Source organism: Canis aureus, chromosome 16 (genome assembly GCF_053574225.1).
Source record: "Canis aureus isolate CA01 chromosome 16, VMU_Caureus_v.1.0, whole genome shotgun sequence".
In the NCBI taxonomy this organism is placed as follows: Eukaryota; Metazoa; Chordata; class Mammalia; order Carnivora; family Canidae; genus Canis; species Canis aureus.
This window is the reverse complement of record NC_135626.1, coordinates 42,986,625-43,000,898: the sequence shown is the minus strand read 5'-3', so window position 1 is coordinate 43,000,898 and position 14,274 is coordinate 42,986,625. Positions and strand designations below refer to the sequence as shown.

At 51.4% G+C, this 14,274-nt stretch overlaps 1 protein-coding gene and 1 long non-coding RNA gene across 8 annotated transcripts in view; one reads left to right on the top strand and one right to left on the bottom strand.

The window, feature by feature from the left end:
• MAP3K14 (mitogen-activated protein kinase kinase kinase 14) overlaps positions 1-14,274 on the top strand; it is a 47,176-nt gene that overhangs the window by 29,417 nt on the left and 3,485 nt on the right. For both annotated transcript variants that reach the window (XM_077853575.1, XM_077853576.1), the window contains exons 6-13: positions 903-1,040; positions 7,994-8,123; positions 8,360-8,491; positions 8,975-9,079; positions 11,257-11,420; positions 11,896-12,046; positions 13,583-13,957; positions 14,123-14,229. In XM_077853575.1, coding sequence (XP_077709701.1) covers positions 903-1,040; positions 7,994-8,123; positions 8,360-8,491; positions 8,975-9,079; positions 11,257-11,420; positions 11,896-12,046; positions 13,583-13,957; positions 14,123-14,229 — 1,302 coding nt within the window. The remainder of the gene's footprint in view (positions 1-902; positions 1,041-7,993; positions 8,124-8,359; positions 8,492-8,974; positions 9,080-11,256; positions 11,421-11,895; positions 12,047-13,582; positions 13,958-14,122; positions 14,230-14,274) is intronic.
• Positions 2,049-14,274, bottom strand: part of LOC144286737 (uncharacterized) — a 25,676-nt gene continuing 13,450 nt past the window's right edge. For 2 of the 6 annotated variants that reach the window (XR_013354654.1, XR_013354655.1), the window contains exons 4-5: positions 4,175-12,566; positions 2,049-3,071 (exon numbers count right to left, since the gene is read on the bottom strand). This is a non-coding gene — a long non-coding RNA (uncharacterized LOC144286737). The remainder of the gene's footprint in view (positions 3,072-4,174; positions 12,567-14,274) is intronic. The other 4 variants (XR_013354656.1, XR_013354658.1, XR_013354657.1 and 1 more) reach the window with 4 other exon arrangements.

Here is a 14,274-nt window from a genome sequence, read left to right as displayed (position 1 = left end):
AGTCAGGTGGGACCTGCTCTGGGGGAAGAAGCACCACTGGAAACCTGCCAAATTTGGTCTCCCCTTCCCACTTGGTGAGGGGAGTGGGGGGAGGGTCTTCGCTCTTTTATCAACAACGTCAGTCACACACATGATAACACATCAGATACTAGGAAAGTGCATAGCATTGGCGAGGGGAAGTATTCCTCACTTCACCTCCAGGTCACTCTTCAGGCTTTTTAGATATTTCTGTTCTGAGTTCTTCCGGTTGGTTAGCTCATTACTGCTGTTGCTGGTGTGTGTGTGTGTGTGTTTTATGAATGATGCGTATACTGAGGAACAGGAATTGTCCGCATCAACCACGGATGCTTATTCCCTTCCCCTGCTATGAAAGACAAGGATTTTGCCCATCTGCACTAGCCCCTGACCTACCTCTCCCCCCACGGCCCCCACCCTGATTTCTGCTAGAGAGCTTTGTAACTCTAAATAATTTTACCAGGCTTAAGTTTCTGGGGTTTATTCCATGCCTGTTAGACAGATCCCTTGTCCCCTAACCCTCTTCATGGTCCTTCTCTTTCTTTTACCTTATAGCTCCTGAGCTTTATTTTTTCACTCTCAAGGTTGTTGACAATTCCATTTCTGTCCCACAACCACCAGTCTGGGGAGAAAGATATCTCATCACAAGGATCGACTTGACTTGGGCCACCTGCGAAGCTCTCCTTTGCCTTCAGCATATTCCTATAACCCCCTCTGGTCCTGCCCCTGCAGAGCCTTGCCTCATACTCACTGGTGTCTTTAGTTATGAGGGCTTTACCCCAGCAGTCTGGCAAGGACTGCCACCCAGAGAGCCTTCCTCACTGTAACCCTTCGTCCCTCTGCTGCCCTGGCCACTGAAATGGGCCTCTCTCTCCTGCCAACCCCAGAAACTCAAGCCGGTGGATTATGAGTACCGAGAGGAGGTCCACTGGGCCACGCGCCAGCCCTGCCTGGGCAGAGGCTCCTTTGGAGAGGTGCACAGGATGGAGGACAAGCAGACTGGCTTCCAATGTGCTGTCAAAAAGGTATGCCAAAGAGAAAAAGCTATGCCCAGCCTCTGGGGGCTGCAGGGGGAAGCCAGGCAGGTGGACTGTTGTATTCCTGCTGCTTTCTTTCAAGAGCAATCACAGGGCAGCCATGGCTCTGACTTATTCACAGAGCGTGGCTGTTGCTGGGTACCCTGGGGTCAGCTGGAACTGGAAGGGAACAGTCTCAGTCACATGTCCCGGCCTGGGAGCTGTATTTGGTCTGCGTGTATGTCGGGAGTATGCAAGTGTGCACGTGTCCTGGGCCACTCCTGATGCCAGGGCCCTTGGGGGCAAGTCCAGACCTGGAAGACAGTTGGCTCATCGTGAAATTTGTGTTGAGCTGAAACCCCTAAAGCACATGGTGGGGCTGCTCACACCTGGGCCAGAAGGTAATAACCAGAGCAGTGGCCTCTACCTAACAGATGCCTCTTGGATGAGGCTGTGCACTGGGGGTCTTATCTGATTCAGGTTTGGGATCTGCCTCCCATTGGCAGGAATAATAGGTCCTGGGAGGTTGATGGTATGAGGAAATGAGACTTAGCAAGAGATCCAGCCTGGTCTGGCTTCAGAGTTCAGCTGGGAACCACTTTTTAGGAAGGAGGAAGGGGAGGAGACTTGTACCCCTAGGATTCCATGCAAGCAGAGGCGTGAATCTCCTCTCTGGCTCCCTCATCTCACCAATGATAGAACTAGAGACCAGAGAGTGTAGTGTGCCATCCCTAAAGCCACACAGCTAGGCCTAGAACTGAGGCCCCCTTCTGTCAGGCTGTCCTGTCCAGGCCCAGTGGTAGCAGAACAGACCTTGGTACTGGGCCTGCTCCTTCAGGTGTCTTTTCTCCTACCTCAACTCTCAGCTCACCTTCACTGGAAGCCACTTTGTCTCTGGCCCAAACTCGGCCTCAGTGCTACTACCCAGGACTTCAGGAGGCAGAAATGAGAAAGATTTCCATGGGCCATTTTTTTTGGCCCATGATAAAGGGAAATAAGCTAGTTCAATGGTGGATCTTGTTTTCTTTTTCTTTTTAATATTTTATTTATTCATGAGAAACATAGAGAGGCAGAGACATAGGCAGAAGGAGAAGCAGGCTCCACGCAGGGAGCCCAATGTGGGACACTATCCCGGGACTCCAGGATCACATCCTGAGCTGAAGGCAGACGCTTAACAGCTGAGCCACCCAGGCGTTCCATGGATCGTGTTTTCAAGTGGGTTTTGTCCCAGATGCTCTGATTCCCCAGGAGAGAAGACGAAATAGCCAGACGACGACGAGGCAGGGCCGGCACACTCAGGCACCATGCATAGTGAACACCACTGCCGCTGTGGTCATGGGTGCTTGTGGCTTTCAGTGGTGAGGACACAAATTGTTACATGAATAACCTAGCTGCCTTGGCTTATATGTGGGCCGGGATGTTTAAAGTTTAGAGTTTGGGCCCCCAGGTAATAGGCCGAAAGGGGACTATCCGTAGGTATTACCCCAAACTTCAGACATAGTATGTCAAACAAGCAAACTCCAGCCCTGCCACCCGCCCTTGGCTGGAGCACGTGCTGGCAATGCTGAGTCCTTGCCAGCGTGGGTCATCATTCTCCGCTGCAGATGCCAAGGCTACGTGCCTGACCTCTTCAGCCGCAGGTCCCCCCGCAGGCCATCGGAGAAGGCTCAGCTGTCCCTCCTGAGAGGTGGGTGGGAGGAGAGTGAGAGTGTGAAGTGTCCTGGAAACCAGTGCCCAGTGCTGGGGAGAGCTTAGTCACTGGGCTTCTCAGCTGTTGCCCTGCTGAGGTTCTCTGAGTCCCAGGCAACAAGGTAAACAACCCTGATATAGTAGAAGAGGACAGATACTCCATTTCTCACCTCCCCATGGCAGGCGGAAAAGCTCCAACCACAACGAATGGGCTCCCAAGCTCCAGAGCTGCTGCCCAGGCCCGCTAGAACTGGCCGCTCTCAGCCCACACAGCTGCCAACAAGGCGGTCCAGGGGGCGGGCAAGGGGATGGGGGAGTAGGGCAGGCACTGGTGTCCTTTAGGATTTTCAGCTGAAAAAAAAAAAGGATTTTCAGCTGAAAGATCTGAAAAATAGTTCCCTGCCAAGAGGATAGGGTTGGGGGAGGGAGCAGGGGTCAGAGGTCAGTCTGCACAAGGGGTTAGAGCAAGTTGTACACCCCCCAATGCTCCCTGAGGATTCATTATGTGGTACAACAGCACTTCCTTGGTCCTCCTTGTAGAACATCAGTGGCCTCAGGTCAGATGCTGATTGGTCACGAGTCTGGGGTTTAATGTAGAGGGTTTTGTTTTTTAAGGTTTAGTTTGATCTTTTAGTTGCAAATAAACACAGGCTCATTATAAAAGAATTCAGATGATACCCTAAAACACAAAAGTCTCCCTGTTCCCCAATCCAATTCTCAGAGGCACCTGCCCTTTGACATAAATCCCTTTAGACTTTATATAAACACGTAGTTTATCTTTTAAGGATTTTGTTTGTGTGCACGCACATAAGGAGGGGAAATAGAGGGGCAGTAGGAAAGGGAGAAGCAGAGAGCCTGGGACAGGGGCTCCATCCAGGGAACCTGTGCCAAACTAAAGGCAGACACTTAACTGACTGAGCCACCCAGGGACCGCATAAGCATATAGTTTGTTTTATTAAAATGAGATTGTGCCCTACAGTTGTGCCATGTTTTTCATGTAATAGTATATTGTGGTCACATTTCCTTATTGGTACATATACATCTCGCTAGCGCTTTTTATCAGCCAATGTGGAAGTTCATATCGTAGTCAGCAGGTAAAACTATGGAATGCACGAACTTCTGGAACTTTATTCTATGGTGTACTTGTATGTGGTGTGTATGTACACACACATTGTGGATGGGGAAGTCTGTATCAGATATCAGATTCTCAGAGGGGTCTGTGGCCCAAAGAGGGTTAAGAACCATTCAGAACATCTGGCTCAAGCATGGCGTTCTGGGAGCCTCCTCTTGACTCTTCCACTGATCTGGGTTAGTGTGGCCTTGGCCAAATCCAGCCAGCTGTTACCAAGGACCTGCTCTGTGCCAGACACTGTGCCAGGGTCTGGAGACCGAATAGCAGAATCCACACACCTGCCCCAAAAGAGCTCGGGTTGTCGTGAGGGAGGGACGCTTACATGGTCTAGATGGTAGAAGCAGCCATCAACGAGGTACATGAGCGCGGGCAGCCTGGACAAGTGTTGAGAACGCAGAACTAGGATTAAGGGGAAAATATCTCCCTGAGGAGGTAGAAATAAAGGGGAAGCCCTCTGTTCGTCGAACAACTACATGCCCGGTACTGTGTTAGTTATTCATTACTTTCACATACTTTATGTTCCTGGAATCTTTAAAAGAATTTACAGATCTGCGATTATCCCTTTTTTCACTGATGCAATAAAATGGACACAAATACTAAACAAGAGGGAATGGACGTCTGGGTGGCTCAGCAGTTGAGCGTCTGCCTTCGGCTCAGGGCGTGATCCCAGGGTCCTGGATCGAGCCCCACATCAGGCTTCCTGTGAGGAGCCTGCTTCTCCCTCTGCCTATGTCTCTGCCACTCTCTGTCTCTCATGAATAAATAAAATCTTTTTAAAAATAAATAAATAAGCAAACAAGAGGGGAGAGTCTCAAGAAGGAAAAATCAATGCCCCGCATCAGCATGCAGGCAGTTAAGCGGAAAGAAGTGGCTTGTGGATTTGGCAGTTAGGTGATTGCTGACCACACTTCCCCCTCCCCCCAGGGGGTGGGTTGTATGCTCACTCCTGAATGGATGTGAAAACATCCCAGATGAAAAGCCCAGACTTCTGGAAAGGCCTTCGCGAGGCAGGGTAGCTGGCAGCTCTGTAGTCAGGCTTCCCCAACCCAGATGCCAGCTCTGATACTTTCTGCCAGTGACCTTGGGCAAGTTACTTATCCAGACTTCAGCTTCCTTGCCTGTACGATGAGGACAGTGAGAATGCTGCCCCACAGGCTGCCGTAAGATGCAAATACCAATGCTTACAAAGTGCTTAGAACTGTGCCCGGCATGTGTTAAATGGGCAGTAAATAGTGGTTTGGTTTTGTTTTTAAGACTTAGAGAGAGGGATCCCTGGGTGGCGCAGCGGTTTGGCGCCTGCCTTTGGCCCAGGGCGCGATCCTGGAGACCCGGATCGAATCCCACGTCGGGCTCCCGGTGCATGGAGCCTGCTTCTCCCTCTGACTGTGTCTCTGCCTCTCTCTCTGTGTGTGACTATCATAAATAAATAAATAAATAAATAATTTTAAAAAAATAAAAAAAGACTTAGGGCATCTATGCGCATGTGGGGGTGAGGGGCAGAGGGAAAGGGAGGGAGAGAATCCCAAGCAGACTCCCTGCTGAGTGCTGAGCTTGGAACCCTCACCAGGCTCGATCCCACCACCCTGATGTGGATGCTGAAGTCCAGGAAGGAGAGGTGGGCCAGATGGGTAGCTGGCTGGGACAGGAGGGCCATGTCCATTCTTCCCACCCAGCTCCCTCTGGCCTGTTCTTTCTGCTTGCTCTCCCTGGGACTGGCACATTGTGTTTTGAAGCATCCCCTCTGACCCCTTTGGGTCTAAGTGACAATTTTTTTTTTTTTTTTAAGATTTTCATTTTTACGTAGTCTCTACACCCAATCTGGGACTCGAACTTGTAACTCTAAGATTAAGAGTCACACACTCAACAGACTGAGCCACCCAGGCGGTCCTGGGTGAGAATGTTTTTAACATTGCTGGGACACTCCCAAGGACTTATGGATTTCTTAATAATTAAAGCAGAGGTTCCCAAACTTTCTTGCTTCGCAGCCCTTAGTGTCAGAAATTTTTCATGGTACCTCAGGCCAAAACAAGTACATTAAAGCTCCCTTTAGGTCAAACAATAGTGGGTTTTTTTTTTAAGATTTTATTTATTTATTCATGAGAGACAGAGAGACAGAGAGAGAGAAAGGCAGAGACACAGGCAGAGGGAAAAGCAGACTTCATGCAGGGAGCCCGACGTGGGATTCCATCCCGGGTCTTCAGGTCAGCCATGGGCTGCAGGCAGCGCTAAACCGCTGAGCCCCCACCCCCCCTGCCCAAAAGGTAGTGTTCAACCTAACAACTTAGTGGTCATTTGAATAACAATGCATATAAGTCAAAGAACCTTTTTCTTCTGTTCTTTTTTTTTTTTTTAAGATTTTGTTTATTTATTCATGAGATACACACAGAGAGAGAGGCAGAGACACAGGCAGAGGGAGAAGCAGGCTCCATGCAGGGAGCCTGATGTGGGACTCGATCCCAGGACTCCAGGATCACACCCTGGGCCAAAGGCAGACATTCAACCGCTGAGCCACCCAGGGATCCCTTTTTCTTCTGTTCTTAACCATAATTCCTAACGGGATGTATGCCTCCTTGGGCACTGCACAATTCTCAAATTTTGAAATCCAGCTGGACATCCTCACCTGCTCCACACTTCCCCCCTAAAGTACTTTTATCACAGCACCCTCCAGAAACGTAGCTCCATGAAGATCTGTGGAAAGAATGGAGCACAAGCTAATGCTGAAACTGAGCTCTTTTGAGCAAGTAGTTTCTGTGATGCCCCACAAGATAGCCATCACTGCTGCTTCCCTCAAATGTCAAACACCCTGCGGCGCCCTGCTGAGTCCTCAGGGGTGCCCCAGAGTGCTTCCGCTCACAGCTTGGGAGCCAGAGAGTTAAAGACATTTGCTAGTACAAGTCCTGTTGGTGAACTCCAGCTCAGGTTCAGAGCTGGAAACACTGACAAAGAGTCAAAGTTTATGCGAGTTGATTAACCAAACCAGATATTCTGTAACCAGAAGACATTTTCCACTGATAGGCGAAAGTCCAAAAGCCCAAAAGCCCCACATCGGCAGAGCTCCTGCCAAGTCAGCACGTCTCCAAGCAAAGCTCTGCCAGGCAGGTCCTGACTGGTTTCTTCCAGGCTGGTTTTGCTGCCACTGGCGCCCCCTGCTGGTACCTCTCAAAGCTAAGTCAGGAACGAGCTGCAGCCAGAAAGGACAAGCCTCTGTTAGAATTCCAGGTGTTTAATGAGCCGCCCTTATTTGACCTGAAGTGGACACCTGACATTTCCTGAGCACCCACTGGTTGCCAGGCCTGGTGTTGATTGTTGATTATCATCCCTCCAAGTCCTCCCTCTATGCGGGACCAGATACCACTGTCACCTCCCTTTGCATATGGAAACAGAGCTTAGGGGAAGCAATCTACCTTTGGAAATGGCCAAGCCAGAGTCTGTCTAGGATGTTTGGATCCCAGGCCTATTTCATCCCACCCTGCTGCGCTGGTCCCTGCACAAAGGAGTGGGTGGTCCCTGCGGGAGGAGCCTTGGCCAAGCCACTCCCCCTTAGAAGCTGCTCTTAGGCCAAGATCCTGGGGAAACAGCTGCAAACAGAATAAACAAGCACTACTCCATCTACATAGACATTTTCATCCTCAGGGGAAAAGACAAATAATTGGGAGTTGAGAAAAGCGCTGAGAAGGGTGCTGACAGAGCCAGGATCTTGGCTGCATCAGCTCTGGCTGCAGATAAGATGGAAACCCGGCCTCTGGGGAATAGACACAAATGTTGATAAACAAAAGGTCCCACATCCTAGAAATGGCCTGGCCATTTGGGCTAGGGGAGAAAAAATTCTGTTTTTGGCAGATTTGAGGGTGGGCAGCATGCCAGGGCTCTGGATAGGGTTGTAGTTTTTGTGTGATTCTAATTGTTTCCACACACATCAGCAGTGCAGAACTTTAACCACATACTAGAAGTTGAACATGACCCCCAGGGTACATAGTTTAGTTTCAGGGTCCAGTAGCCCCACCGGGGCCCTGCCTGGCCTCACAGTCAACACGGGAAACATTAGCAGTCTCTGCAGGGAGCACCGAGGGTCCTGCCAGGATGCCAGGGAAATGGCCCCAGGCCCTCACGCTGACTCACAAAGACCTCTGGGCCCTGCCAGGTGCGCATCGAAGTGTTCCGGGCAGAGGAGTTGATGGCGTGTGCGGGATTGACCTCACCCAGAATCGTCCCTTTGTATGGAGCTGTGAAGGAAGGTCCTTGGGTCAACATCTTCATGGAACTGCTGGAAGGTAAGGAGCCAGGCGCCACTCTTCCCCTGTCATAGTTCAGAGCCAAGACTTGGGGTTTCCCCACGTCTTGCCCAGGTTGACCTTGGTCCCTAGTAATTCCATTTTTTAATCTTCTGACCCTGTGACATGGCCAGGAAAGGCCTCCTTTCCACCAGCTGCCCTTCAAAGGCCTTTGCCCTTGGCCTGCCTGCAGACCTGGAAATGCCCCACATAAAGTCTGGCCGTTGGTCTCCTAGGTGGCTCGTTGGGTCAGCTCATAAAGCAGAAGGGCTGTCTGCCAGAGGACCGGGCCCTTTACTACCTAGGCCAGGCTCTAGAAGGGCTGGAATACCTCCACTCTCAAAGGATTCTGCACGGAGATATCAAAGGTGAGGCTCATGCCCCGACCGCCCTGGTCCCCAGCTAGCTCCTCTCTTACCTCATCCTGCCTGATTTCCTCGTGGATCTGGGCCTGCCTGGCCATTCCCTGGGGCAGGGCCTGAGTCCGGCCTACAGGGCTATGCTGGTGGGACGGGGAAGTGTGCTGACCAAGCCCTCAGCCTGACACCATAGCTGCCAGTGGCAGATCCAGCTCCTATAGGCCCATGACCACTGGGAGAAGGCAGGGGGACAGTAGAGCTGAGTGGCAGCAGCCCCAGGAGTAAACTCTGTCCCTGTACCTCAGAGATCTGCCTGCTGCCTGCCTCTAGCCTGAGCTGATCACCCCCTTCCCTTCCTCATGACTAATGAAACTAATTAGAAGCAGCAACTGCCATGTAGGGTTGGCCAGAAACTGCCTCCCTGGAGGTCCAGAGTGGGCTGGGGCCTACACTGACTCACCTGTTCCTCCTCTTCTCTGGGGTGGCCTGCAGCTGACAACGTGCTCCTGTCCAGCGATGGGAGCCGCGCGGCCCTCTGTGACTTCGGCCATGCCGTGTGCCTTCAACCCAACGGGCTGGGGAAGTCCGTGGTCACGGGTAAGCCCTGCCTCCACTGCCCTTCCAGGATGACTAGCAGGGGCCTTTGCTCAGTCACCCCAGGTCTCCTGTGCGCTTGGAATGGCAGTCAGAGAGTAATAGAGATGCAAGTGTTCCTTGTCTACCATTCTGTTTCAGCCCTCCACAACTCTAGGTTCTCAGAAAGCTTTTGTTAGGTTTCAACACAGGAATGAGCATCAGATGCTGATATTTTCAGATATTCCTGTTCCACAGAGAAGGGAACAGAAAGGCTGACTGCCCTGCCCCAGGTGTCCTGCCCAGGCACCTTCAGAGCTCCAGCTATCTTCTATAGCCTTTTCTGGATGGCTATGCTCCCAGCCTGTGGCTGTGGCCCTCTTGGGCCTCTGAGCATGGTTTCTGGAAGCACAACAGGAGGGCTAATGGGGGGTCGAGGCTCTGTAGCTGGAGAAATGTTTGTTCTTAGATTATTAAAATAATCAAAAATAAAAATAAAATAAAATAATCCACATCCATTGTAAAATATTGGGCAACTACAGAGTCACGTGGTCTAGAAGAGGTGAATAGAACCCACTCTGCTCCTCTTACCTGGAGAGATGATCATGAACATTTTACATAATTCCTTCCAGGTTGTCTGTCTTTTTTTTTTTTTTTTTTTTTACCTGTACAAAGTTAAGGCTGATATAACCCAATTTTGTGCCCTGCACTTTTTTTTTAAGATTTTATTTATTTATTTGACAGAGAGAGAGTGAGAGAGCACAAGCAGGGGGACCAGAAGAGGGAGAGGGAGAAGCAGGCTCCTGGCTGAGCAGGGAGCCCAGTGCTGGGCTTGATCCCAGGACCTAAGCTGAAGACAAGATGCTTAACTGACTGAGCCACCCAGGCACCCCTATACTTTGCTTTTTTCATTTAGAGCATTAAGCATAAAATTATTTCTTCTTGACCGAAAGAAAAACAATCTTTTAGAAGTGATTCTGTTATAAAAGGACTGTGTTGATCATTCTAAAGACGTAAATTCTAATGGACATCTGCCCTTCACTTTAAAATAGTGAGTTTTTTTCTTATTACAAAAATAGTCCTTTTCTAAAATCTTTTTTTTTTTTTAAATATTTATTTATTTATTTATTCATGAGAGACACAGATTGAGAGAGAGCACAGACACAGGCAGAGGGAGAAGCAGACTCTATGCAGGGAGCCTGATGTGGGACTCGATCCTGGGCCCCCAGGATCATACCCTGGGCCGAAGGTGGTGCTAAACCACTGAGCCACCTGGGCTGCCCCTAAAATCTTTTGTAGAAAGTAGAACTAAGCAAAAATAAAAAATTCAAATCACCAGAAGCGGGGGGAAAATTTCACATCTGGTATTGATCCTTCTAGTCTTAAGACTAGAAGTCTTTTGGGTTTTTTTTCCCATGCACTGAAATTTCAGGAACATCAAACCATTAATTAGGCTCCTGCAACCTGATTTTCAATGTCCAGGCCCCTCCCCAATTTTATTTTATTTTATTTTTAATTTATGATAGGCACACAGTGAGAGAGAGAAAGAGAGGCAGAGACATAGGCAGAGGGAGAAGCAGGCTCCATGCACCGGGAGCCCGACATGGGATTCGATCCCGGGTTTCCAGGATCGCGCCCTGGGCCAAAGGCAGGCGCTAAACCGCTGCGCCACCCAGGGATCTCCCCCTCCCCAATTTTAAAAAGCATTCTAAAGGGACTCCTGGGTGGCTCAGGGGTTGAGCACCTGCCTTTGGCCCAAGGTGTGATCCTGGAGTCCTGCATTAGGCTCTGTGCATGGAGCCTGCCTCTCTCTCTGCCTGTGTCTCTGCCTCTCTCTCTCTCTCTCTCTCTCTCTCTCTCTCTGTGTGTGTGTGTGTGTGTGTGTCTCATGAATAAATAAATAAAATCTTAAAAAAAAAAAAAAGGCATTCTAAAGATTTGGTCCAAAGGGCCGAGCCCCTATTTTGGGTGATGTATTCTTTGTACCAGTTCCCAGTGGAGCCCCTGACTTAGCTCATCCCCAGCAGGTTTGATATGGAAGCTTCCTTTCTGTCTGAGATACTTTAACAGAGATAAATTCTAGGTTTTTCCAGGTATTTTCACTGAATTGACTCAGTGGCCAGGGAGAGAGGGGGTCATTGCCAAGGCTCTTACCCATCAAAGTTCATAGTTGGCTTTCCGGTCTCACCCCACCTTCTCAGGAGACTACATCCCTGGCACGGAGACCCACATGGCCCCAGAGGTGGTGATGGGCAAGCCCTGTGATGCTAAGGTGGATGTCTGGAGCAGCTGTTGCATGATGCTTCACATGCTCAACGGCTGCCACCCTTGGACCCAGTACTTTAGAGGGCCACTCTGCCTCAAGGTCAGTGACGGCACCTGGGATGGTGAAGAGGGAGAGCCAGCAGGGCCACAGGGCCCAGGCTGCACGCTTAAGGTGGCCCCCATTTGGTCTGCTCTTGGGTGGCAGATGGCAACAGGAAGAGGCCTCATCATAAATGCGGGATCCTAACTAAAATACTTGCCACCCAAATCTGCAGGCCCAAGGAGAGATCCTAAGTGAGGGATCCCCTTGAGTTCATGGCAGGTCGGGGCTCTCCTCCACTCATACACTGTGCCATCTCTGCTGCCTCCCTATGGGCTGGTCATGGGCACCTTGCCATCTGGCACTGGCCTGGCCCACCTGGCCCCTTTTCTCCTTTTCCTTGGAAAAGTCCCAGCCCTCTCAAGTCTTTTTGACCAACCCCAGGGTAGGGGAGAGTGGGGAAGAGCAAGAACAGAAAGCTGCATCCTGGGAAGTGAGGGGGGACAGGCCACACATGTTGCCTTCTGACCCACAGATCGCCAGCGAGCCTCCACCTGTGAGGGAGATCCCACCCTCCTGCGCCCCTCTCACCGCCCAGGCCATCCAGGAGGGGCTGAGGAAAGAGCCTGGCCGCCGTGCATCTGCAGTGGAGCTGGGGGGAAAAGTCAGCCTGGCGCTGCAGCATGGTAAGAGCCCCCCACTGGCTGTAGGGGCACGGGACCCCACAGGGTAGTGCTGTGGTCAAGGGCAAGGACCTCTCAACCTCTCAGAGCCTTGGTGTCCCCATCTAGAGCATAGAGAGGACACCCGCCTTGGGCTTGTTAGAAGATGGTAGTGTGAGTAGAAGTGCTTTGTACTGCGCCTCGCTGCTCAATAGATGGGGGACAGGGACTACAACATACAAAGAGGGCTCAAGCCCATTAGTCATTAGTGAATGTGAAATAAAGCCAGGTACCACTTTCCAGCCATTAAGTGAGAAAAGGCAGAAAGTTCGTAGCACCAAGTGGTGGTGAGGAGATAGTAGCCCTTAGGCTCTGCTGGGGGGCACCTGGTAGCACTCGGGCAGACATCTGCAGACCTGTGACCTTGCACTCCATACCCGGCACGCCAAAGAGGTTCTCACCAGATCCTTAAGGGGACTTGCTGAGGATGCATGCTGCTGAGTCATTTGTGGGAGGGGAGTAGGGTGCGATGGCGTGTCCCTTCCTGGGAGAGCGGAGGGGCCAAAGGCAAGGGTGTGTCACAGGGAACACAGGAACTGCCAGGCAGCAGTTAAATCAAGTCAGTGTTCACAGAACAACCGGCTGGATTTTAAAACCATAGTGCCAGGTAAAAAAGAGGATGGATAGAAAACACGATGCCTTTTTTGTAAATTTAAAAAAAAAAGTTAAGATTTTAAGATTTTATTCATTTCAGAGTGAGAGTGTAAGAGGGAGAGAACACGAGTCAGGAGAGGAGCAGAGGGAGAAGTCAAGCTCCCCTGCTCAGTGGGGGAGCCTGGCTCCAGGCTCCATCCCCAGACTCTGGGACCATGACCTGAGCCAAAGGCTGACACTTAACTGAGTGAGCCACCCAGGCGCCCAGCAAATTCAATATTGATCAGTAAAAACAACACAGACTTTGCTAAGAGCATGATTGAACCCAAAGTGACACATCAAACATAATAGATTGTCACCAGGAGGTAGGCATGGGAATGGCTTTGGTTATGGGAATGAAAGGGGAATAAATAAAACAGGAGAGAAACCTTGCATGCCCTCCTGCCCCCCCACTCCCCACAAACATAGATAAACCTGTTACCACACTCCAGAGAAATGGCGCCCTTAGGAAGCACCAGCTGCAGAGAGGGAGGAGAAGAGAGATGGCAGTGGGGGCGGGGGGGGGGGGGGCAAGCAGGCCAGTTTACATGGGACCTCGAAGCTGGTGTTACTCAGAGCTGTTTTTAAATCTTCTCTTTACTAGTGACAGAGTCCTTCCTTGGAGCCATTTCTGTCATTTTTAAAGTTGTGATTATGACCTAGAAGGAAGATGGCATAGACAGAAATACTGTCCTATTCCCATCGTAGAAGGCCATCTTAGGGAAGAAGCCTCCTCCAAGACCACACGCTGCCCTCCTGAATTGTGTCCCTGAGTGAGACAAGAGTCCTCCCTCGCTGCCTGCCTCCAGCCCTGGCCCAGCGCCTGGGCTGGCCTGTCTCTGCCTCACCACTTGTGCTGTTTTACAGTGGGGGGCCTGAGGAGTCCTTGGAGGGGAGAGTACAAAGAGCCAAGACGTCCGCTGCCACACCAAGTCCAGGCCCCGCCCAGCCAAGGCCACTGTCACCGGACCCTGCAGGCCCAGCCGAGGGAGCTCTCACCTGAGGCTCCAGGGCCCCAGCCAACTGAGGACACTACGGGCGGGGCCCCTCAGCTCCAACCTCCGCTGCCCCCAGAGCCCCCAGAGCGGAACAAGTCTCCAAGCCTGACTTGGGGCAAGGAGGAGTCTGAGACCTGGGAGCCGTTGCCTCTGTCCTCCCTGGACCCGACCCCTGCCAAAAACCCCAGCTCAGCTGAGCGGAAGGCGACACTCCCTGAGCAGGAACTGCAGCAGCTGGAAATAGGTATGGCAGCCTTGGCCACAGCCCCGGGGCCTGTGCTCCCCTCCCTCTGCAGCCAGCATGGGCGCCTTCCCCCAGAGGTCCACTCCTGCGGTCCGGGTGGCCGGACACACAGACGGGCCGGGCCGTTCCCAGTCTCTCACAGCCATCCTCTGCCTCTCCCTGCAGAATTATTTCTGAACAGCCTGTCCCAGCCATTTTCACTGGAGGAGCAGGAGCAAATTCTCTCGTGCCTCAGCATCGACAGCCTGTCTCTATCAGACGACAGCGAGAAGGTAAGCGGGCCGTGGACCCAGAGCCACAGCCCAGAGCTTTGTGTC